Source organism: Megalobrama amblycephala, linkage group LG17 (assembly GCF_018812025.1).
Source record: "Megalobrama amblycephala isolate DHTTF-2021 linkage group LG17, ASM1881202v1, whole genome shotgun sequence".
NCBI classification, from domain to species: Eukaryota; Metazoa; Chordata; class Actinopteri; order Cypriniformes; family Xenocyprididae; genus Megalobrama; species Megalobrama amblycephala.
Genome location: NC_063060.1, coordinates 40,186,754 through 40,210,729, shown reverse-complemented (window position 1 = coordinate 40,210,729; position 23,976 = coordinate 40,186,754). Strand labels below are relative to the sequence as shown.

General features: G+C 37.7%; 4 gene segments (V, D, J or C); all 4 read left to right on the top strand.

Annotated features, from left to right (window-relative positions):
- Positions 1-128: 128 nt before the first annotated feature.
- Positions 129-2,423, top strand: LOC125251374. The segment is given in 2 exon segments: positions 129-392; positions 1,714-2,423. Coding segments are annotated over 2 exon segments (429 nt in total).
- Positions 2,424-8,632: 6,209 nt separating this feature from the next.
- LOC125251369 lies at positions 8,633-9,293 on the top strand. The segment is given in 2 exon segments: positions 8,633-8,757; positions 8,832-9,293. Coding segments are annotated over 2 exon segments (501 nt in total).
- Positions 9,294-21,011: 11,718 nt separating this feature from the next.
- Positions 21,012-21,856, top strand: LOC125251377. The segment is given in 2 exon segments: positions 21,012-21,235; positions 21,330-21,856. Coding segments are annotated over 2 exon segments (398 nt in total).
- A 159-nt stretch (positions 21,857-22,015) lies between these two features.
- LOC125251380 lies at positions 22,016-23,120 on the top strand. The segment is given in 2 exon segments: positions 22,016-22,325; positions 22,494-23,120. Coding segments are annotated over 2 exon segments (354 nt in total).
- Positions 23,121-23,976: the final 856 nt, after the last annotated feature.

Here is a 23,976-nt window from a genome sequence, read left to right as displayed (position 1 = left end):
GAAAAGGAAGCTAAAGTATGTAATAAATCTAATGCAAAAACACAAAGAATTTGTGTGGCAGTATGAATGATCCTCCAGTTCACCAGTCCCTTTAGAACATCCCATAATTCAGAAAACAATATCTTTATTAATTTACATTAAACTCTATGAGATGGCACTGTTTCAGTTATGCAATACTTGCAGTTAACCATAAGAGGGCAGTAGTTACTCAACATTACCTTTGACAATACTGAAGCTTTATTGGGTATCCACAAGCTCCTCCTTGGATCATCATTATTATAATACTAAAAGTCAAATTCTCCCACTGCTGATTTATCTGAACTTCAAGGTTTATTCAGCAGTCATGTCACACAAGTTGAGGAATATATTTCTCTTCACACTCTTCATTCTTGGTATGAATTTTCATTTAATACAGCTCAGTGGCGATTTCTTTAAGACTGCAAGGGAAGCTCGGCTTCCCTTATAATGTCACAAAATTAATGGTCAAATATGTACTATTGTATTAACATTTTATTGACTAAAAATGCGTTAGAAAACGTTCATCTCAAAGACGAGTTCGTTCAGAATCAGTTACATATAGCAGGTCGGCTGACTCGATTTCCTTCTCATACATTCCCGCAGCGTCACAGTGCATTTCCCTATTGAAGCCCAGCGTCCATTGACTTCAATGGGGCTGCTTTGAACGGTTTTTTTCAGCGCTTCGAAACTAGACGGTCATTGGATAAACGCTGCGATTATGTCCCGCCCACGGACGCTCAGCGTCTCTGGGGGTGAATGGGGAGTGGGCTGGCCCGGACTCCGAGCTTCTGCGTGATGATTGGAGGGTCTGTCGAAAGACTGCATCTCCTTTTGACTGACAGCGATTCTGTACTATAAGGAATCACTGAAGCTATTCGCGCTCAGTCCCATCGCGGATTTCTCAAGTTCAGTCGAAATAAAAACTGCTGCAACCTATTTCTTTGATATTTGCTTGGCGAAATTGCTTGATTTTCATCATACATTTCACACAATTATACACCACATTCCTTGTTTCAGTTTTACAGAGTTTAATATTTTTTTTTTTAGATCGTTCATTCATTCATTCATTCATTCATTCATATAACGTTAGTAGGCTAGGCTAGCGTCGTGGGTGAAACTGCGCACGATGGCAGACGGTGCTAATATTGTCGACCTGATTTTGGCGAAGCCATTTGAAAGTGTTCCTTACGAGGAAAAACTTAGAATTAAACAGCAGGGTAGATCAACACCTAAGATTGATTTAGTGCAAAAGATAGGGAAAAATAACAGGTCTTTTCAGCTCTCCTGGTATGTCAAAGTTAGCTGGCTGACTGGAAGTGCTGTGACAAATTGTACTGCTGGCCATGCCTCTTGATGAAAGGAGCTTCTCCTGTTTAAAGCGACTCAAGTCTTACACCCGAAACACAATGGGCCAAGGCCGTTTAAGCAGCCTAGCTCTGCTGGCCATTGAGAGGACACTGGTCAAGTCACTTGAAAAGACTCCTAGTTGGTACGACAGGGTCACAGACCATTTTCTTGAAAAGGAACGTTGGGCAGAATTTACTTTTAAATAAATAGACAATTTTATGATGTAGGCCGAAAATGAGCTTCCCCTCTCTGACAGACCAGTAGCCGCCACTGATACAGCTTCATATTCATGCAAGTTGGTCATATTTTGTATCGTACTGTACATGAAATATTGTTAAACCTTCACAGAGTGCAGATCAGAGGACACAGTTGATCAGCCAGACAAACATGTGACTGAAGCTGAAGGAAGATCAGTGACATTACAGTGTAAATATAAAACAGATTCAACAGGAGAAGATTTATTCTGGTACATCCAGAGAGCGAATGACTTTCCTAAATACATCCTGAGGAGAGACAAGTTTGGAGTTGGAGAAAATGGCACTGAGTTCCAGGAGAGATTTCACTCTGAACTTTCATCAAATTCAGTTCCTCTGACAATCAAGGATCTGCGTGTGTCTGACTCTGCTGTGTATTACTGTGCTCTGAGGCCCACAGTCACAGGAAACACATCAGATCTGTACAAAAACCTGTTACACAGAGACACGGACGAACACAGAAATAAACTGTAACTAACAATTAAAGCATTATGTATTTCAGGAAAGTAATAGAACCAATAAATAAATCACAGGTACCAAATCAAAAGGTAGATACAGATTTATTTTCTTTTAATTATAAGGTGTGAATTTGTGTGGCAATGTGAAAGATTTACATTATTCAATTAGAGTTATTAAATCCCTATAAACTGCCCTTTAATACAACAAACAATAAAATATCTCAAATTATTGTCATGTGCAATATACAGTAGCGGCAAAAAATGATATCTGGAGACTAGGATTTAAATATATATTTAATGATCCTACAAGTGTCAGGATTATGTTTTGTTCGTTGTGTTTTATGTGATCTGGGGCCGTATTCACAAAACATCTTAAGGCTACAAGTAGCTCCTAACTTGCCGAAAATCTCTTAAAAATAATGGGCGTGTCAGTCCTAATTTTAGGAGTCCTAAATTTTTGCTCTAAGAGTATTTCACAAAGCATTTTAGCCCTAAAAGTAGCTCCTAAATTTGTGAAACGTTAGGAGTAGTCAAGAGGACTCCTAAGTCACTAAGACCAAATCACGAACAGTCCTAATCCACCCAAAGACACTGAACACCATTGAGACAATAGCAATTGAGCCTTGGGTGCTGAACCTTTTCTTTATAAATGCAATACATTTTGATTTATAGATTTGAATATATGATGAGACGCCAAAAAAAAAAACTTTAACAAATAAATAAATATTGTCTGATTACCTGTACCTGTGTGTTTTTTTTATGAGTTCACACTTACAAATGAATAGAGTAAAAAAAATATATATATATATATATTTGTGTATATATTTGATTTGTGTCTAATAAAATAACAAGAAAAAATGATTGGAAAATGTGCCTGACTGATAAATCACTATGATAAATCACCGTCCAATCAAAATCACTTTACAATTCGCGCCATGACATCGGGAAACGCCTCTTTGCGTTATGCTATCGCATGCAGACTACAAAATGGGAAATTGGCCTTTATTGCTTGTTCAGCCTCGCTGGTGTTCAAAATGATAAAAAAAGTGATAGTGGTGCGCAAAAAAGGAAAAATAAGCTTGAAAGGGAGAAAAGGGATGCTAATCTTACAGCAAAAATTCCAAAACTAACTGACTACTTCGGTTCACATAAAACATCCGAGCCAGTGGAAGACCCCGCGTGCAGCGGCAGCTCACAATTATCTTCACCCACTGACACCGTCGCCGATCTGCGTGCTTTACGTTGAAGAAGGTGAGATAGCAGCTGCAGCAAGTTATTATTCTTATAACGAGTTAAGCCCTATTCGGATGGTAATTGTTTCTCATGAAAACGTAAGGTGTTTTCAACATTTACAGGGACGAGTCGATTGATTTTATTGCCATTTGAATTCTGAATGTCAGAGTTTTTCTCTCATCATCATCATCATCATCACCCGTGTAAAAATCCCGAATTAACTTTCCTACTGTTTTTTGACGAACACCAATGTCGTGTGACTTGTCTCCACTATCTGCCTTTGAAGCACATTCTATCGGTTGCAGTTTTGGTGCCTCCATCCGTACAACTCGACCTCGACACATTCACATCACATGTTAACACAGCGGTAGAGTTACTCACGGGACACTGCACTTATTCGCAATCACAAAAGTTCTTTATTTGCATGTGCTTTAAAGCCCTGCCAGTTAAACATGTCATTTGTGTGCTGTTCTGAGATGCGCTTTTTCTGACCCCATACACCCGAAGCGTGCACACACACTTAAGCCTGTCAAACAGCACCTGACTATGGACTTCATCTTTCGCGTCTGATTGCGCTATAATACTGTCAAACACACAAAAGGTTTACACAAACACAGTTGGTTATGTCTGAAGTGAGTTGAGAAAATCGGACGCGTACAGGTCTTAAAGTGACAGCATCCTAATAGTTAGCATGCGGACCCTTGTCCTTAAAGGGATAGTTCACCCAAAAATTAAAATCCTGTCATCACATACTCACTTTCAAGTTGTTTTAAATCTGAATGAGTTTCTTTCTTCTGTTGAACACAAAAGAAAATATTTTGAAGAATGTGGGTAACCTAACAGTTGCTGGTCCCCATTAATTTCCATAGTAGGAAAAAAAATATAATGTGGAAATCAGTTTGGTTACCCACATTCTTCAAAATAGTTTATTTTGTGTTAATCAGAGGAAAGAATTATTGTGTCAGCAATATATGCAATACAATATAAAAATATAAAATAATAACAATAAAAAAAAAATTCTTGTGGTACAAGACACTGTGGCATGGCAATCAGATGAAAGGGGGCCCTTGGTGTTGCTATAGCCCCAGGGCCCAATGTGTTCTTAATCCGGGCCTGTGTCCAAGGGGATTTAGGGCTCCGAGCTTGGAATGTAAGCCCAAACCCAAAGTTCTCCCTGTATCCCCAGCAGAGAGTGAGGAGCGGGGTGGAGGAGGGATACAGAAAACTGTCACAGTAACTGTGAGTCGGCTCTCGTCTGTGTATATATTCCTCCTCTCGAGCTGATTAGAAAGACCGTTTCAATGTGTTTCTCCCAAACTTTGTTTATAAAAACATAATTTGTTGCTTGAATTCTGTATTCTCTTGAGATGAAGACATCCAAGAGGTGGACAATTAACTGTATATACTAGTTTAATTAGTGACACTTTTTAAAACCTTTATGGCAACAATATGGCAACATTTTATTTTGACTGGCAACATTTTTGAATAAAAAATATTTGAATAGGGCAACATTTGTATTTTAAAACCTTTATTTTAATATGGAAACATGACACGTCATTCTACAATATTTCTATGATTAAATCGCTGACTCCTCCCCATCAGCCAATCACTGTGTGTTTACTCCATAGCAACGAGGTCAACCCCGCCCTTACTCTTAGCTTAAGACTTCAGTCTATTCCTTAGTAAAAGTTTTTCTCTGCAGCTTTGTGAATAGGTTTTAAGAGAAAACTCTTTGCTAAGAACTTTTACTGCTATTTAGGAGAACTCTTAGTGGTAAGATAAAATGTTTTGTGAATACGGCCCCTGATCTAGTTCTCTAGTGGAGTGGTTCCCATCCACGTTCCTGGAGGCCCCAACACTGCATATTTTGTATCTCTCCTTTGTCTGACACACACATTTCAGGTCTTGGAGTCTAATGAGCTGATGATCTGAATCAGGTGTGTTTGATTAAGGAGACATGGAAAACATGCAGTGTTGAGGAACCTCCAAGAATGAACCACTGCTCTAGTGTGTGCCGGTTTGTTCCCTTAATTACTGATTTTGTTCACCTGTTGTTCTATTAATTAACTTATAAGATTAGTTTGATTGAACACTAAACTTGGTTAAGGTATTTATCTGATGAAATTATTTGTTAAAGGGCAAACTACAGCCACAGGATTTATTTTACTATGCAAAAAATGACACAGAAAACAAACATCTCACAGGAAAAACCAAACACTGTAGCTGTAGTTTGCTGTTACGTCCGAGGACATATTCAGTGTGTTCATAATTATGTATGTGTGTTGGATGTGGTTTTGTTTGCTCTTTCTCTCTCTTTCTCATCACGAGACCGGTGTTCCAGTCAGCTGTGTTCAATCCGGTGATGTGGGGGATTGGATGATGGCAGGAAGGAGTAGGAATTTAAGACACGGTGGATCTGTGGAGAAGAGAGAGAGACTTCCTTCTGCCAGGGCAAATACTTCCTCCTTTTTCCCAGATTTATTAGTTGTTTGATTGTGTTGATCTATTTCTGAGTAAGTGAACTCAGGATTTTGTTGTTCTTTAACAGAAACAGAACTGAAGTTGCTTTACATCTTTTGACTGTGTTTATGTCTTGTGTTTCTATGTTTGTTTGTTTGATTTAAGGGAATGTAGGGGGAAGGTGCCATTTTTGTTTGTACTTCCCTTTTTCTCCAGGTTATGGCTATAGGGAGAGAGGGAAGTTTTATGTACTTTATTTGTGGATTATCTTTTTCTAGGTAATTTATAAATGTTCTTGGGTTAGTTAGTTTGGTTTTGTTTATTTTGGCCTAGCTCTCCCCTGAAGTCTTTCCTACATGTTTGTTAATACTTACTTTGAGAGTACTTTTTTTTTTTTTTTTTTTTATGACTATCTTTTCAAATGAAAAGACATTAATTTGAATTGGTGTTTGGGTTCACTCTGGGACAGGAGGTTGGATTGCCCTGGTTCTCTCTCCAAGGTTTTCTTTTAGTTGTTTTTATTTATTTTCTCTTTTTTTTTCTTACTGGCTCCCCAGACTTAGATGGGTAGTTAAGTAACATTTGCCCTTTAACAAATAATTTCTTCATCAAATACTTCCAAGTTCAGTTGACTACATCACTACTGGTACATGTATGCCACAGGATGGCAGTGTTCAGACACATTCACATGGAGATATTGCTGTTTTAAATCTTATATAATAAAATAAGATCGGGTCGTATTACTTAAATGAAAATCATAAACAGCAGCAGGAAGTTGAGCGAGGAGGAAGTTCCTGTGTGTGTTTGTGACTGATCTGCAGTGACTTACAGCTCAAGCACTGAGAGCCTCAACAGAGAACTGATCTGATCTGATTCAACATGGACACATGCTTCATACTGATTCTCATTGTGGGGACAGGTGCGTTATTAATACAATTCTGTACATAAACAATTACAATTTTAAAGCATTAAACAGCATTTTTTGTAAAAAAAAGTAAATTGTGTTTGCAATATCAATTTGTCAACCTTGCCTTCACAAATCAAAAATCACTTTTTATTGTTCACAGGTTTGGTGACTGGAGACAACATTGAGCCAGATAAAGAGAGAGAAAAAAACACTAAAGAAACAGAAACTGTCAAGATGAGCTGCTCATATAGTACAAATAGTCAATATGTTCTGCTTTACTGGTACAGACAATATCCAAACAAAGAACCTCAGTATTTATTATACAGAGGAGCTCGATCATATAGTTATGTTGAACACACTTCTGATCGTCGGTTTCAGTCGACTACATCAGATTCATCCACTGAACTCACTATTACTGATGTTCGTCTGTCAGATTCAGCTCTCTATTATTGTGCTCTACTAGTTGGAGCCCAGTGATACAAAACATGAAACACGTCGTACAAAAACCTGAAGCTCTTTTCACTTTGAACCGATCTAGTGAAAACCACAATCAAAACCACAATCTATCCAGCCCCAAATGTAATAAAATATGTGGTAACACCTGTGTGAGGCTGAATTAGGTCTTTGTTATAAGGCTTAAATTAGAAATTTCAGAAAAGAAATATAAACAATATGACCAGATATCATATTCCACATGTTCAAACAACATTTCTTATGGCCATAAAACTCTCAGTTTAAAGTAATATTGCGATAATTTGTATAAAGCATATACTTTTAAATTTTTTTAGAAAATGACCGATCGTTTCTCTAGATAAGACCCTTATTCCTCGTCTGGTATCGTTTAAAGCCCTTTGAAGCTGCACTGAAACTGTGATTTTGACCTTCAAATGTTTGGAGGCCATTGAAGTCCACTATAAGGAGAATAATCCTGGAATGATTTCATCAAAAACCTTAATTTCTTTGCGACTGAAGAAGAAAGACATGAACATCTTGGATGACATGGGGGTGAGTAAATTATCAGGAAATTTTAATTTGAAAGTGAACTAATCCTTTAAAAAGACAACGTGATGATACTAGTTAGTATGTTCAGAACTCACCACAAGATGGCAGTATCGTCTCAGGAATCAAAGTGACAGACTGTGCCTCATATTCAAAATAACCTAATAGCCTCATAGTGAAGTAGCCTACAACAACTGATGGTTTAACTATGATGCCGATCTTATTTTGTATTTTCTCTGTATGAATAACGCACATGGACATTGGACTAATGGAGAACATATTCAGTGATATAACAGAGGCCTGAAGTCATCCTCAGTGTTGATACTCTGAGACACACTGTGACTAAATCACATTCAACCCTCATGCAGAAACACCACAGATGGTTGCTACACCTTAGACAAATAGATTTTAAATAGAGTAAGATTTAGGGCTTAAATAAAAATAAATAAATAAACGAGGAAAAATATTTAGCCTATTAGACTATAGACAGAGAAAATAGGGTAACACTTTATTTTAAGGTGACTTATTACATGTTACTACATGTACTTACTATGTAATAACAGTAAGTTATGCATGATTACATGTAACTAACCCTAAACCAAACCCTAACTATAACTCTATAGTAAGTACATGTAGTTAATTAATATTACTCAGTACTTATTTGAGTAAGTACAATGTAACTACATCACCTTAAAATAAAGTGTAACCGAAAATAGCCTATTGAACAAGATATTCCACCATATTTAATGGCATATAATGGGGTACAATTAGGCCCAACTTAAAATCCAAGAATGTGCTTAAATATCTTTAAAGCAAGCCCAAATGTTGATAGTATTGTTGTTGTAAATAAAAATAATATGAGAATAAAACGAGAAACTACAGTGAGGCAATAAGGGAAGTCTGTATGTTAATGACTCCTCCCAGGTTTTGTGTTTAGTATTTGTGATGGAAGCAGTAAAAAGACCTACCATAGGTGTTTAAAGGTCTCTAGGTAATATCTCTTTTATTTTGCATGCATTTAACACTGCAATGATGGCAATGTGCTACAGTAATGCACTTTTTGTGACAGCATTTATCCTTGGTAAGCATTTTCTTGATTTTTTTAATCATAAAGTTAATATGTTCTTGGACACTGATTTATTTCCGACTGTACAGGATGCACAGCACAGGACAATGTAATACAGTCCAAACCAGTTATGACAGCTTTTGAAGATGGAACAGCCACTCTTGACTGCACTTACAAAGCAACCAGCACTCAGTATCCAAATCTCCTCTGGTACCAACAGAAGACAAATGGATCACCAAAATACATGCTGATAAGACTTTCTGGATCGAGTAACAATGATGAAGAGTTCAAGGAGAGATTTAATGCAGTTCTCAACACATCTGCATCAACAGTTCCTCTGACGATCAAGGATCTGCGTGTGTCTGACTCTGCTGTGTATTACTGTGCTCTGAACCCCACTGTGAGAAAACTGAAGTCAAACCACATACAAAAACACAGGAGCAGAAACAAGATCACGGATGGTTTAGTCTGTGCTTCTTTGTTACAACATCATCATATTCTAGTTATCATCATCATCATCATCAATAAATTTATATAAGCAGTGATACATTGTTAAAAACTGTGTAGAGTAATACTGTTGTGATAAGAAAAACAACATATTTATTTTATCTTTTATTCAGCAAGGATGCATTAAATTAAATCAATGCATTGAAGTGACATTTACATTGTTAAAATAAAAATCGATTTTAAATAAATGCTGTTCATTTGAACTGTTTGTAGTGTCCTGAAAATAAAATGCATCACAGTTTCCACAAATATATTAAGCAGCACAACTGTTTTCAACATTGATAATAATAATAATGCTTCTTGAGCAGCAAATCATCAATGGTTTCTGAAGGATCATGTGACACTGAAGACTGGAGTAATGATGCTGAGAGGCTTAATTCAAAGACATTTAAAAATCTTACTGACACAAAAAAAAAAAATTAAGGTAGTGTTTATTATGGAATCACACAGTAGATGCATTTACAACACAGAAAAAACATTTAAATGAGTGTGATTGGCTCTTTCTTCAGTTCCTCAAGTGTGAAATATAGACATGATGTTCTCAGAGAGGAGGGACTCAGAGTTCACAGATCTGACATGATCTAATCGAGTCTGAAAGAGACTGTGGATGAAACGATTCAGTCTGACTCTTCTCAGAGTGAACACTTGAACAATGAATCTTCATTCACTTATTCTACTCTGTGTCTCAGCTGGTGTGTATTTCTTTGATTCATTCATTGTCTGATTACAAAGAAATCTTTCTATAAATGAACCCATTCCTCTTCTGTTTCAGCTGCTGTCTTTGGAAATACCATCAAACCAGACACAACAGATGTTGGTGCTGATGAGGGACAAAATGTTAAGTTGTCCTGTAGTTATTCCTCTACAACTACAGATAATCTCTTCTGGTACCGTCAGTATGGAAGATCAAAACCTGAATTTCTTGTTTCCACCTTAAGTACTGAAAAAAAGCCTCAAGTATCTGAAGTAGATTCAAGATTCACTGTTAAAGTTGAAAAAAAGGAACAAATCCACATGGATCTGATCATCTCCTCTGCTGCAGTATCAGACTCTGCTCTGAATTACTGTGCTCTGAGGCCCACAGTCACAGGAAACACTGTAACTCTGTACAAAAACCCTTCTGTATTTAATCCAATGAGAACAAGCAACAGACACAGAGACAAAGACTAAGAGAATCTGTAAACTGCAGATGAAAGTAATAAGTAGAGCAATAACTGAATGAAAATAAATAAACTGATAAAAAGCTAATGGATATACATCTACAAATATAAACTGCAGATAGAAAGATTACATATTAAAATCTTTATGACATTCAAAATGAATGAAGCTCCTAATATTGTTAAATATGTTAAATCCGTACTAAAGTAGTCTATAGATTAAAGGGTTAGTTCACCCAAAAATGAAAATTCTGTCATTAATTACTCACCCTCATGTCATTCCACACCCGTAAGACCTTCGATCATCTTCGTACCACAAATTAAGATATTTTTGATGAAATCCGATGGCTCAGTGAAGCCTCCATTGGTAGCAAGACAATTCATGGATTAGTCCACTTTCAAATAAAAATTTCCTGATAATTTACTCACCTCCATGTCATCCAAGATGTTCATGTCCTTCTTTCGTCAGTTGAAAAGAAATTAAGGTTTTTGATGAAAACATTCCAGGATTTTTCTCCTTATAGTGGACTTCAATGGCCTCCAGACAGTTGAAGATCAAAATTACAGTTTCAGTGCAGCTTCAAAGCGTTCTACACAATCCCAGACGAGGAATAAGAGTCTTATCTAGCGAAATCATCGCTTATTTTCTAAAAAAAAAATAAAATAAAAATAAAAATAAAATATATATATATATATATATATATACGTTTTAACCAGGGCTTGACATTAACACCCGCCAAATGTGGGTAGATTTCAGCCACTCCCACTAGCCACTTTGGTGGGTTGAATAAAATATGTTTTAATAAAATAAAATTTCAGCCTACAGCCTAATCAAAGGTAGCCAAACTTGTCGTAGCACAAAATTACAATCCGATCACAATTCCTTATCGATTAACTTGCAGTTAGTGAAGGCAGGATCGCGTTGAATGACACACAACAAAAGCGCTCTCTCTCTGTCGCGCGCGCGATCAGATCTCCTCACGTCAAATACATGCACACACAGATGTCAAAATGTCCATCGTGTGGAGTATCTTGCGTGAATACAGTCAGTTATGGCTTAAGTGGACGTAAACAGGTTGGTAAAAACTGGATATGTGTCAGTATATTACATGCATTCAGCAGCCCAATTAAATACCTGTCTGTCATTAACGTTAATCAACAAAAAATGTAAAATAAATGTTAAATAAACTTACTGTATCTGAAAAAAAGAGTTTAGGCTATTTAATTTACTATTGTATTTGTAATTTGCTAATTTGCTTCTTTGTTCTTTTTATATAGCCTAATAAAAATTAATTTTATTATGATAAAAAAAACTAATATTATGGTCATATTACCCACCCCTTGCCCATCTGTACCAGGTGATATACCAAGTGCCCTTGTCTTGATTTTGGTGGTCAGTCTGCATTTGAAAGTTTTAAAGGGTTTTAAATCTAGCTAATCAAGTAAAATGACTCAAAATCAAGTAATTTTAGTGGCAAAAGTGCCAAAAGTGGTAATTTTGGAAAACCACTAGTCACAGTGGCTGGTGAACAAAAAAGTAAATGTCAAGTCCTGGGCTGCGTTCCAGTTCGGTTTTTAAATGCCCTTCCCTCGCTAACTTCACTCGGTCTCTTTGACTCGGATGTACATCATTGCTTACGTTGCACGAGTGCCCACTTCTGGCGGAACCTTTGCAATGGGCTGAACTGGAACGTCCCTTGATCACTTGGAATCCGCAATGGAGCTGATTTATTATTTATTTTTTCCCCTTACAAAATTGTTTAATACAGCATTCTATATGTATATATGTGTGTTTTAAATGTTTAAAAAATAATTAATATATCATAGAGTTGTTTGTGTTGGGGTAAATTAAACACGATATGCGGTGACGTCACAATCGTGTTGCATTGTGGGTTATGGAGCTGCCTTAAGTGTACATATGAAGTACAAAATCGAGGGAGCGAGGGTCTGTCCATATAAACTTCCCTCGTCCACTTCACGAAGTGGAACGCACTTCAAAATGGCAGCAGGGATTCCCCCGAGGGGAAGTGTGTAGGGAAGTTCGCGAGTGCGTGTCTAAAACCGAACTGGAACGCAGCCCTGGTTTTAACCACAAATGCTCATCTTGAAAGAGCTCTCTTCTTCTTCTCTATTAGTATTCTGGGAGTGTAGACGCTGCTAAGTGTATTACTGCCCTCCACAGGTCAAAGTTTGAACTAATTGTTATATACCTGCACTATTGTATATGAGAATTTAGCTCAAACTTTCAGAGTAACAGTCATATGAACATTATAAAATTTATAAACAAAATTTTATGAACACATGAACGTGCAATCAATACATTTTGATCACAAGTAAAATTGTATTGCTATATAAACAATTTAGATTTTGAGATCATTTTTGCTGGAAACATAAATATGTTTCATAATTTTGTTTTAAAGCTTACTGTGACAAACTGTCTGACACAGTTTATTTTAACTTATTATTACAAAATCCACTTTGTACCCAATAATTATTTATTGCCACTTAGAAATCACCTGTATTTTAACACTGATCAACAGATTTGTTTGAAATAATAGTAGCAATAATGAGCCAGACTCAAAAAACCTTCATTCAACATAAAGCTGCTCTTTTGTTTTGAAGTATCAGAAGAGGAGGAACTCCAGATCTGACATGATCTAATCGTGTCTGAAAGAGACTGTGGATGAAACGATTCAGTCTGACTCTTCTCAGAGTGAACACTTGAACAATGAATCTTCATTCAGTTATTCTGCTCTGTGTCTCAACCGGTATGTATATTTATTTGATTGATTATTTTTTGTTGTATTAATAAAATGAAATAAATAAAATAAAAAGCACTAAAAATGTACAAATGTACCTCTTCTTTTCAGCTGCTGTATTTGGAAATGTCATCAAACCAGATGAAACATGTTTTTGCTGAGGAGGGTTCAAGTGTTACATTATCCTGTAGTTATTCCTCCACTGGAGTTACAGAGTATCTCTTCTGGTACCGTCAGTATGGAAGATCAAAACCTGAATTTCTTGTACTCACCTACAGTACTGAAAAAAAGCCTCAAGTATCTAAAGTAGATCCAAGATTCTCTGTTAAAGTTGAAAAAAAGGAACAAACTCGTGTGGATCTGATCATCTCCTCTGCTGCAGTATCAGACTCTGCTCTGTATTACTGTGCTCTGAGGCCCACAGTCACAGGAAACACAAGAACACTGTACAAAAACCTGTTAGATGAGAGAGAGAGATGAGAGAAAAACAATTGTGAGAAAGAACCTAGTATACAAATAATTACATAATCTAACACAAAAATGATAAAACATAAAACAAAGCAACATTCTAAAAGTGAGTCATATTTTTAAAAATTTGTTACACAATGTGATGGCGCTGTTTCAGTTGTGCAATACTTGCAGTTAACCATAAGAGGGCAGTAGTTACTCAATATTACAGCAGCTGTTCATATCAATTGTTTACATTTTATATCAGATTTTACATAAAATATTTTTAAACCTTCACAGAGTGCAGATCAGAGGACACAGCTGATCAGACAAACGTGACTGAAGGAAGATCAGTAACATATAATACAGATTCAGCACTGTAATGTTAGTATTTTTGAAGAATTATTATAAAATGGTGGGAAAAGAGTTATCAAACACAAATGATGTACAATATACAATACAGCATATGGATGAAAGTGAACAGCAGCAGGAAGTTGAGCGAGGAGGAAGTTCCTGTGTGTGTTTGTGACTGATCTGCAGTGACTTACAGCTCAAGCACTGAGAGCCTCAACAGAGAACTGATCTGATCTGATTCAACATGGACACATGCTTCATACTGATTCTCATTGTGGGAACAGGTACAATATTTATTAATTAATAAAATTCTGTACATAAACAATTACAATTTTAAAGCATCAAACAGCATTTTTTTTTTTTTTTTTTTTGTAAAAAGTAAACTGTGTTTGCAATATTGTTTTGTCAACCTTACACGAATCAAAAATCACTTTTTATTGTTCACAGGTTTGGTGACTGGAGACAACATTGAGCCAGATAAAGAGAGAGAAAAAAACACTAAAGAAACAGAAACTGTAAAGATGAGCTGCTCATATAGTACAAATAGTCAAAATGTTCTGCTTTACTGGTACAGACAATATCCAAACAAAGAACCTCAATATTTATTACTCAAAGGAGCTCGATCAGCAAGTGCTGCAATACACACCTCTGATGATCGGTTTCAGTCGACTACATCACAATCATCCACTGAACTCACTATTACTGATGTACGTCTGTCAGATTCAGCTCTCTATTATTGTGCTCTACTAGTTGTAGCCCAGTGATACAAAACATGAAACACGACGTACAAAAACCTGAAGCTCTTTTCACTTTGAACCGATCTTGTGAAAACCACAATCAAAACCACAATCTATCCAGCCCCAAATGTAATAAAATATGTGGTAACACCTGTGTGAGGCTGAATTAGGTCTTTGATATAAGGCTTATATTAGAAATTTCAGAAAATAAATTTCTATCCTAAAGAGAAGCGAGAGTTAGATGGGCTTGTTTGATGAGGCTGAGGTCGGAACTAATGTAAGACTGAAAGGCGTCTGAGGACCACCGACCCAGTAGTTTGATTTGATGATCTGGTAGACCTTTTTGGGCTGCGGTGGTGGCTGCTCCAATGCGGAAGGAGTGAGATGAATACAAGTGAGCTTGGATACCAGAGTGGGTGAGGATGTATTTAAGCTTTTTATGGAACCAATGCCTAGTGACTGGAAGGTTGTTCTCATCAATGAAAAGCGGGTCGAGCGGAGAGGAGATCTGAACCTTCCTGTGTGCAAGGAAATAGGAAAGAGACTGATATGGCTGGATGGGTGTTGGAAGATTAAAGATATGGATGAAATGGCCATTTTTTAATTGATCAGTTTTGCTACATTTGAGGAGGAAACGGATGGTGTCCATGTCTAAACCTCAGAGATCGGAGAAGGTTGGGTGGATGGCTGGGTTGAATTTAGAATTGGTTGTAATTTCAGAAACTCTGAGGAATCCGAAAAAGGCCAAGGTAAACATAGCATCCAGAGTTCTTGCTGTATCGGGGGGCTTAAGACCAGAACGGAGGAAAGTCAGGCATTTAGCTAAAAGATCAATGGTTAGAGGTTGCCTAGAATCAGGACGAGTGGGGTTGGTTTTTTTGAATTCTTTTGATAAGGAGTGTGATCTGAGGGTTTGTTATGGCAGGGCATGGATAGCCATAGATTAGTTTATAGAAAAATTGAATGCCGCTAAGATAAACTTTGAGATAAAAGGCCAGGTTGAAGCGAACCAATGACTCTTGTAAAAACCTCCAAAGCCAACTGAGGGAGCGGCATCTGTAAACAGAGGGAGATCACTAGAATGAGATTGAATGTCCTCGTAAAAGTAAGGCCATTCCATTGTTTAAGAAACATGATCCATAGATTCAGATCGGCGAGACAAGATGGGGTTAGAGATATGGTATTATGCAATTCCTGAATAGAAGATGCAAGAGACAGCAAGTGGGAGATGAAAGGGTGTCGTTGAGGCACTATACGCATGACGTAGTTTAAGTGGCCTAGCAGGGATAGCAAATCCAGCAGATTGGATGAGATGGCGATTATCCTGTCTATTTTGTCTTTGGGAAGGGAAGCTTGGAATTTAACAGTCAAGGTTAATTCCAAGGAATTCTAGGGATGTGGTAGGGCCTGATGTTTTCTCTGGGGACAGTGGAACTCCCAATTTAGAAAAAACTTCCTGAACTGTGGAGAGGTGAGCAGCTGGAGGAAAGAAGTTCGGGGAAATGGTGAGAAAGTCATCTAGAAGATGCACCAGGTAAGGACTGCGTAGTTGTTTTGCAGGATCCAGCACAGTGCTTCTGACAGCATGTCAAAAAATTTTGGACTACTTTTGTAGCCAAAAGTTAAACACACTGCAAAATAGAATTTTCTTTTCCAGCGAATGCCAAAAAGGTGCCATAAATCTGGATGAATGGGCATAACTTTGAATGCTGGAGTAATGTCAACTTTTGCTAACCAGGCTCCGTAACCTGCATTTTTTATTAGATTGATGGCTTTATGGTAGCACAAGGAGAATTCTTCTAGCGGGATGAGGCTGTTAATACTTGGATGAGTGCGGAGCAGAGAGATCAATGATCATTTTTTTTTTCTCTGAAAATTTCCGATGGGACTAATCCGAAACAATTTGAAAGGCAGGGAATTAAAGGGGCCAATCATAAATCCAGACTCTAGCTCTTTGGCTATTAGGGTGTCAACTGCTTCAGGTTCGGCTATTGCAGACTGTAGGTTTTTGCAAATATGGCTAGTGGTAGGCAAGCTTTCCAAACCAGGATTAAAACCTTCCTTTAAACCTGCAAGTAGATACTGTGTGAAGTTTTGGTCTGGGTGATTCACCAGTTCGTGCGCTAAAGAGGAGACAATGATAGGAGAAGACAGATACTTTCTCAATTCTTTATTGGAGTTTGCTGAGGAGCGATAGACAGGGCATACAGAGCGAGCATGAGCGCCACCACAGAAATTACACACATGAAGATATTTGCAGCGTTGTCTAGTACAGCCAAACTGATTGAAATTATTACATACTGCCTGAAGTGAACCTGAAATTGCAGTTTTTGGAATCGCCCCTGGACTGTGGTATGTAAGATGTGGAATTTACGAATTGAGAAGTGCCTGGATTATGGCCCAGATTGCTTGGAGGGGCAGGATTGAAAAGGGGGCACGTGGACGGCTCATGTGTGGCGGAATTGCACAAAACGCAAGAGACGCTACGGCAACCCAGAAAAACCGAAGATCGAAGACCGAAAGATCGAGAGCTCCCCAATAAGGACATTGATTCCACTGGGTGACTCGAGCTGCGCATTTCGCTGAAAAAAGCCTGTAATAAGTGTAGAAATGGGTACCAAGGAGTGGGACAGTTCGGCTATGATGGTTAAAAAATCATTCAGCTCTTTGCGCCTTGAGGCGAAGACCGAATAAATAATTTTTGTATATCTTCCAAAAGCGATACAAAATTCAGCCATGGTAAGTATACGATTCGATTTGGGATTTGGGTTTTTTAGATTTAACGTAATGGGACCACAGTCAAGGGTGCGATAGGGTTCACTTATTGACACAGAGGAGAGGAGAGAAGAGAAGAGAGATCAATGTCCGCACCTACTCAAATCTGGGAGCGTAGATGGGTGGAGACGGGTGGTGGATCCATAGCAACGGCTTTGGAAGTAACTGGAAGAGCAGATGCAATTGAAAGTGTAAATGTTGGGAGGCGAGTAACAGTTGAAGCAGTAGCTGGATGGAATAAGGCCGGAGAATAGATTGCTTGGGGAGGCACACTTGGATCGGCTCAGACAGCGCATGAGAAAGGAAAGGGAGGGGGGGGGGGGGGGCAGGACCGTTTGCGGAGGCAGCCTCACGCTTGGGTCTGCTCTGAAAGTGGATGAGAAAGGAATGGAAGAGGTTGGGTTGGGGGGGGATGGGAGCCGTTTGCAAAGGTAGCCTCAAATTATTTATTCCATGGCTAGATGAATTAAACTGAGATTGAAAGACAGGAGGAAGAGAAATGTTGGAAGTGTGAACAGAGGAAGACTCACCTGTGGGCGGAGGAAAGGTAACAGTAACGGTCGGAGAGGACGCGGAACTATTACGAGTGGCCGCGATAGACCGGCTGGAATGAGTGGCGGACGAGGAAGCGGCGCCCGCGGCTGCCACCGCTGCTGCCACCGCTGCTGATGCGGGCTGAAACTGAGGTGGGTTGGAGGCAAACCGTATAGATCGAGCCGCTGTTTGCGTTGTAACTTGCGTGTTGCTGGGAGGAAGCGGAGAGTTGTGGTGCGAGCGCACGAGCAGATCGTGAAGCTGCACTTTTGTATTCCTCCAGGAGAAATGGATACCCGCGTTGGATAACGTTTGCTTGAGCGCGTTGACGGACCATTTCTCTACCGGAGGGACGGAAGGGGTTGCTGCTGAAGAGGATGATGATGATGATGAAGGATGAGATGCATCACGGCGAAGATCAGCCGAGCCCCGTGATGATCTAGATGGAGGAGGAGAAAGAGGTCTTCTTGAGCGAGGTGTGTTGAGCTGGTTTGTGGAACGATGAGACCGGCGACCTGGGCGATCAACAGGTGACATATGATGTGAAAGAGGATCCAACCTGTTTGGGGAAAAACATGCAGGAGTTTCTGGCACATTAGAAAGCTTGTCGTCGGAGGGAAACAGTTCGATTTCCTGGAAGTCAGTCATGATGCGGTTTGTGCGGGCCAAATGCCAAGAGAACTAACAACAGGAAGAGGTAAGATGCTGGTTTTATACCTTGGTATTCACTGGAAGATTAGATGGGCGTACTCCTCCCGAAATTACGTTTATTAACTTCACTTTGTTAAACCGTTTTCTCTCTTTCTTAGATGTAATTCAATTTTTATATTTCCTTTAAAAGTTAAAGGCAGGGTAGGTAAAAAATGTATAAAAAAACTTTTTTTCAAAATTTGTTTAAACTTTATTTATATATCAATACATAATTAAAATGTAAGTACTCTGAAAAAGAAAGTATAAAAATCGAGTGTCTGTAGACCTCTCACGACTGTTTTAAAGACAGCTCATTATTTCCATTCACTCCACCCCCTCCCTTCTGGGCTCCTTCCAAAGCCACGCCCCCAAAACGCATGAACGTGCGACTCCGACCACTGAGCTGGAAGACGCATTATTTACCTGAGACGAGCGGAGAGGAAGGAGCACAGTGCATGTAGTGACATCATGTCAGAATCACATGTAATAAAAATAACTTTATAATTATGAAGATAAACAAACAAGATGTATTTTAGTACTCACTATCAAGCTAGCACATTGATATTGGTTAAGTTTAAAATATATATTTTTTGATTCGCTAACGAGCTAGTTATCTATAAGGCAAAGCTAAAAACAGGTTGCATGATACACGTTTTTCCATTACCATCATTTACACTGTGATGCAGATGAATTTCGTGTAAGATTCATAACATATACGTTGTTCTACAGATAAACAGAGTAACATACACTCAAATATCAACTCACAACTGCATTGCAGACACAAAATAATAACACACACATACAACAAAGTGTGTACGACACACACAGATACAAGATAAAGACATCAGAAAACATAGGTAGAGAATATAAAAACAAAACAAAGGCGAAAAAAAAAGTGCAGGTAAACTTACAGGTGAACATGGTAAAAGAGTTAGACAGAGGGTAAATATAGTTCTAAGAAAAGTTCCTAGATGCGGAGTAACGTTAGGCCTACTATCTGTTAAACATGTATTTAGATATCTAAAGCAAAATTATGCACAATTCAACACTATAGCTATCATCTTGAGCTATAGATTATTTATCGTCTCTACTACGGCTCGCTAAGTAATGTTATGTTAGCTATATTACGCAGCTACGTGTGCTAATGACACATGCTTCATGAAAAAATAAACAAAAAATATGTATGATCAAAATACAAAAAGAAAGATTTACCTGTCCAGCAGAAATAAAGCCATCAAGGAGTCACTTTTCAGCCCCTTGAGTTCCCTCAGTTCTCGCCATCGCTGGAAAGCCACGCCGATATTAACTCACGTTTTATTTCTTTGTTTATCCAAAGACTTTTTGTTCATTGCCTTTTCTTGTACTGTTACTGTCTTCCTTTTTTTGCCTGGTTTGCCTTCACTAACTGCATAGGCCGGTACTGTGAATTTTGCTTGCTGTTTCTCTGCCATTGTTTTGGTATTCCTAGGATCCATGCCTCTTGAATTCCCCAAATCAAACGTGCGCGCGCAAGTGGGCAGGTCATGTGTGGCAAAAGGGTGGTTGCCATGGTTGCGAGAGAGTGACAGCTGCCTAAGCCAATCCTATGTTTCGTCCCGGATGGAAATAATGAGCTGTGTTTAATACAGATTAAACGGTCTAGAGTCACTCGATTTTTATACTCTTTTTATCAGAGTTCTTACATTGTAATTATGCATGGATATATATAGAAAGTTTAAACAAATTTGGAACAAACTTTTTTACCTACCCTGCCTTTAATATATTAACTTTGGTAACACTTTATTTTAGTGTCCTTATTACACATTTACATACAACTAGCCTAAACCAAACACTAATCTTACCCAATATAAATTACTTTAATTAATATTACTCTGTACTTAAATGTATAATTACACAGTAACAAGGACACCTAAAAATAAAGTGTAACATTAACATTAATTGTATGGATTGTCATTCCACTTCCTGATATTCTAATTCCAATTCCAATTCAGTTTCCAGTGGGATGTGACCAATTCAATTCAAATTCATGAAAGGGAGACAGTTTTTTAAATTCTGAATTTTGCCTAATGCTGCTTGATATAATTTGATTTAATACAGAAAATAAGCACAATATATGTAGCTAATATCATGTTGGGATTGGAAAATTAAATAACGAAAGTGAAAATCAATATTTCTTAAATATTTTTAAACATTCCTTGTAAATGCAGATGAAACTGAAAGGCAAATTTCAGAAATCTAATTTGCAGGACATGAATATATTTCCTATAAAAAATATATTTCAAAATCACACACAAAACACAGCACAGAGAAAACAAGAGAAAACAGTGAGTGTGATTGGCTCTTTCTTCAGTTCCTCAAGTGTGAAATATAGACATGATGTTCTCAGAGAGGAGGGACTCAGAGTTCACAGATCTGACATGATCTAATCGTGTCTGAAAGAGACTGTGGATGAAACGATTCAGTCTGACTCTTCTCAGAGTGAACACTTGAACAATGAATCTTCATTCACTTATTCTGCTCTGTGTCTCAGCAGGTGTGTATATTTATTTGATTGATTGATTGATTGATTGATTAACTGATTACAAAAAAGTCTTTCTATAAATGAACCCATTCCTCTTCTGTTTCAGCTGCTGTATTTGGAAATACCATCAAACCAGACACAACAGATGTTGGTGCTGATGAGGGACAAAATGTTAAGTTGTCCTGTAGTTATTCCTCCACTGGAGTTACAGAGTATCTCTTCTGGTACCGTCAGTATGGAAGATCAAAACCTGAATTTCTTGTACTCACCTACAGTACTGAAAAAAGCCTCAAGTATCTAAAGTAGATTCAAGATTCTCTGTTAAAGTTGAAAAAAAGGAACAAATCCACATGGATCTGATCATCTCCTCTGCTGCAGTATCAGACTCTGCTCTGTATTACTGTGCTCTGAGGCCCACAGTCACAGGAAACACAAGAACACTGTACAAAAACCTGTTACAATGAGAGAAACACAGAGACAGAGAGAAAAAATTGTGAGAAAGAACCTAGTATACAAATAATTACATAATCTAATGCAAGAATAATAAAACATAAAACAGAAACATTCTAAAAGTGAATCTTTTTTTTTCTTTCATTTGTTACACTATGAGATGGCGCAGTTTCATTTATGCAATACTTGCAGGTAACCATAAGAGGGCAGTAGTTACTCAACATTACATGTGACAATACAGCAGCTGTTCATATCAATTGTTTACATTTTATATCAGATTTTATGTTAAATATTCTTAAACCTTCACAGAGTGCAGATCAGAGGACACAGTTGATCAGAAAAACATGTGACTGAAGGAAGATCAGTGATATATAAACAGATTCAGCACTAGAAGGTTAGTATTTTTGAAGAATTATTATAAAATGGTGGGAAAAGATTTATCAAACACAATTAAATGATGTATAATATACAATACAGCATATGGATGAAAGTGAACAGCAGCAGGAAGTTGAGCGAGGAGGAAGTTCCTGTGTGTGTTTGTGACTGATCTGCAGTGACTTACAGCTCAAGCACTGCGAGCCTCAACAGAGAACTGATCTGATCTGATTCAACATGGACACATGCTTCATACTGATTCTCATTGTGGGAACAGGTATGTTATTAATTAATAAAATTCTGTACATAAACAATTACAACTTTAAAGTATCAAATAGCATTTTTTTTTTTTTATTTTTTTTTTTATAAAAAGTAAATTGTGTTTGCAATATCATTTTGTCAACCTTGCCTTCACAAATCAAAAATCACTTTTTATTGTTCACAGTTTTGGTGACTGGAGACAACATTGAGCCAGATACAGAGAGAGAAAAAAACACTAAAGAAACAGAAACTGTCAAGATGAGCTGCTCATATACTGCAAATAGTCAAAATGTTCTGCTTTACTGGTACAGACAATATCCAATCAAAGAACCTCAGTATTTATTATACAGTGCTCGATCAGCGAGTGCTGCAACACACACCTCTGATAGTCGGTTTCAGTCGACTACATCACAATCATCCACTGAACTCACTATTACTGATGTTCGTCTGTCAGATTCAGCTCTCTATTATTGTGCTCTAAGAGTTGGAGCCCAGTGATACAAAATATGAAACACGTCGTACAAAAACCTGAAGCTCTTTTTACTTTGAACCGATCTAGTGAAAACCACAATCAAAACCACAATCTATCCAGCCCCAAATGTAATAAAATATGTGGTAACACCTGTGTGAGGCTGAATTAGGTCTTTGTTATAAGGCATAAATTAGAAATTTCAGAAAAGAAATATTAACAATATGACCAGATATCATATTCCACATGTTCAAACCACTTTTTTATGGCCATATAATCTGCATTCTCTGCAGAAACATCAATTTGTTAAACCACTTTCTCTCTTTCTTAGACGTAATGCAGTTTTTATAATTTCTTAAAAGTGCATATATTAACTTTGGTAACACTTTATTTTAGTGTCCTTGTTACACATGTTACATGTTGCTCTAGTAATAACTATAAATTAGGAATAATTTCATTTACACACAACTAGCCTAAACCAAACCCTAATCTTACTCTATATTAAATACATTGTTAATTATTATTACTCTGTACTTAAATGTATAATTACACAGTAACAAGGACACCTAAAAATAAAGTGTAACTTTAACATTAATTGTATGGATTGTCATTCCACTTCCTAATATTCTAATTCAAATTCCAATTCAGTTTCCAGTGGGATGTGACCAATTCAATTCAAATTCATGAAAGGGAGCCAGTTTTTTAAATTCTGAATTTTGCCTAATGCTGCTTGATATAATTTGATTTAATACAGAAAATAAGCACAATATATATTTAGTTCCCATTCAGTCGGTCACGTTCGACGTACGTCGGACAGACCGACGAATAGGAATCTCGCTAGAGAGGCCAATCTACTTCGAGTGTAACTAAAACGAGCCAATGCACATTGGCATGCAATCATATGCATCAGCTGCTCGCCTCGCAGCGCGGGTATATAATGAGCAGCAGGTGCGTTGCATCTTCAGCTTTTCGCTTCGGAGCCGAACGGTGTTTGTTCCTGTTCTCTGCAAGCGAGTGTCTGCTAGAAGACGAGTCAAGCTTTTTGGTTGAACTTCTCTTTTTTTTCCGAGTGCAGGCGAACAGCACAGCAGCGGGGTTGAAGTCCTCTCTTTTTCTGTTTTTGTTTCGTTTGCCGTTTTTGAGCAAATAGCTGTTTTGACAGCGTCGGAAGGCTGTTCTCACTGCCGGTACGGTGCGC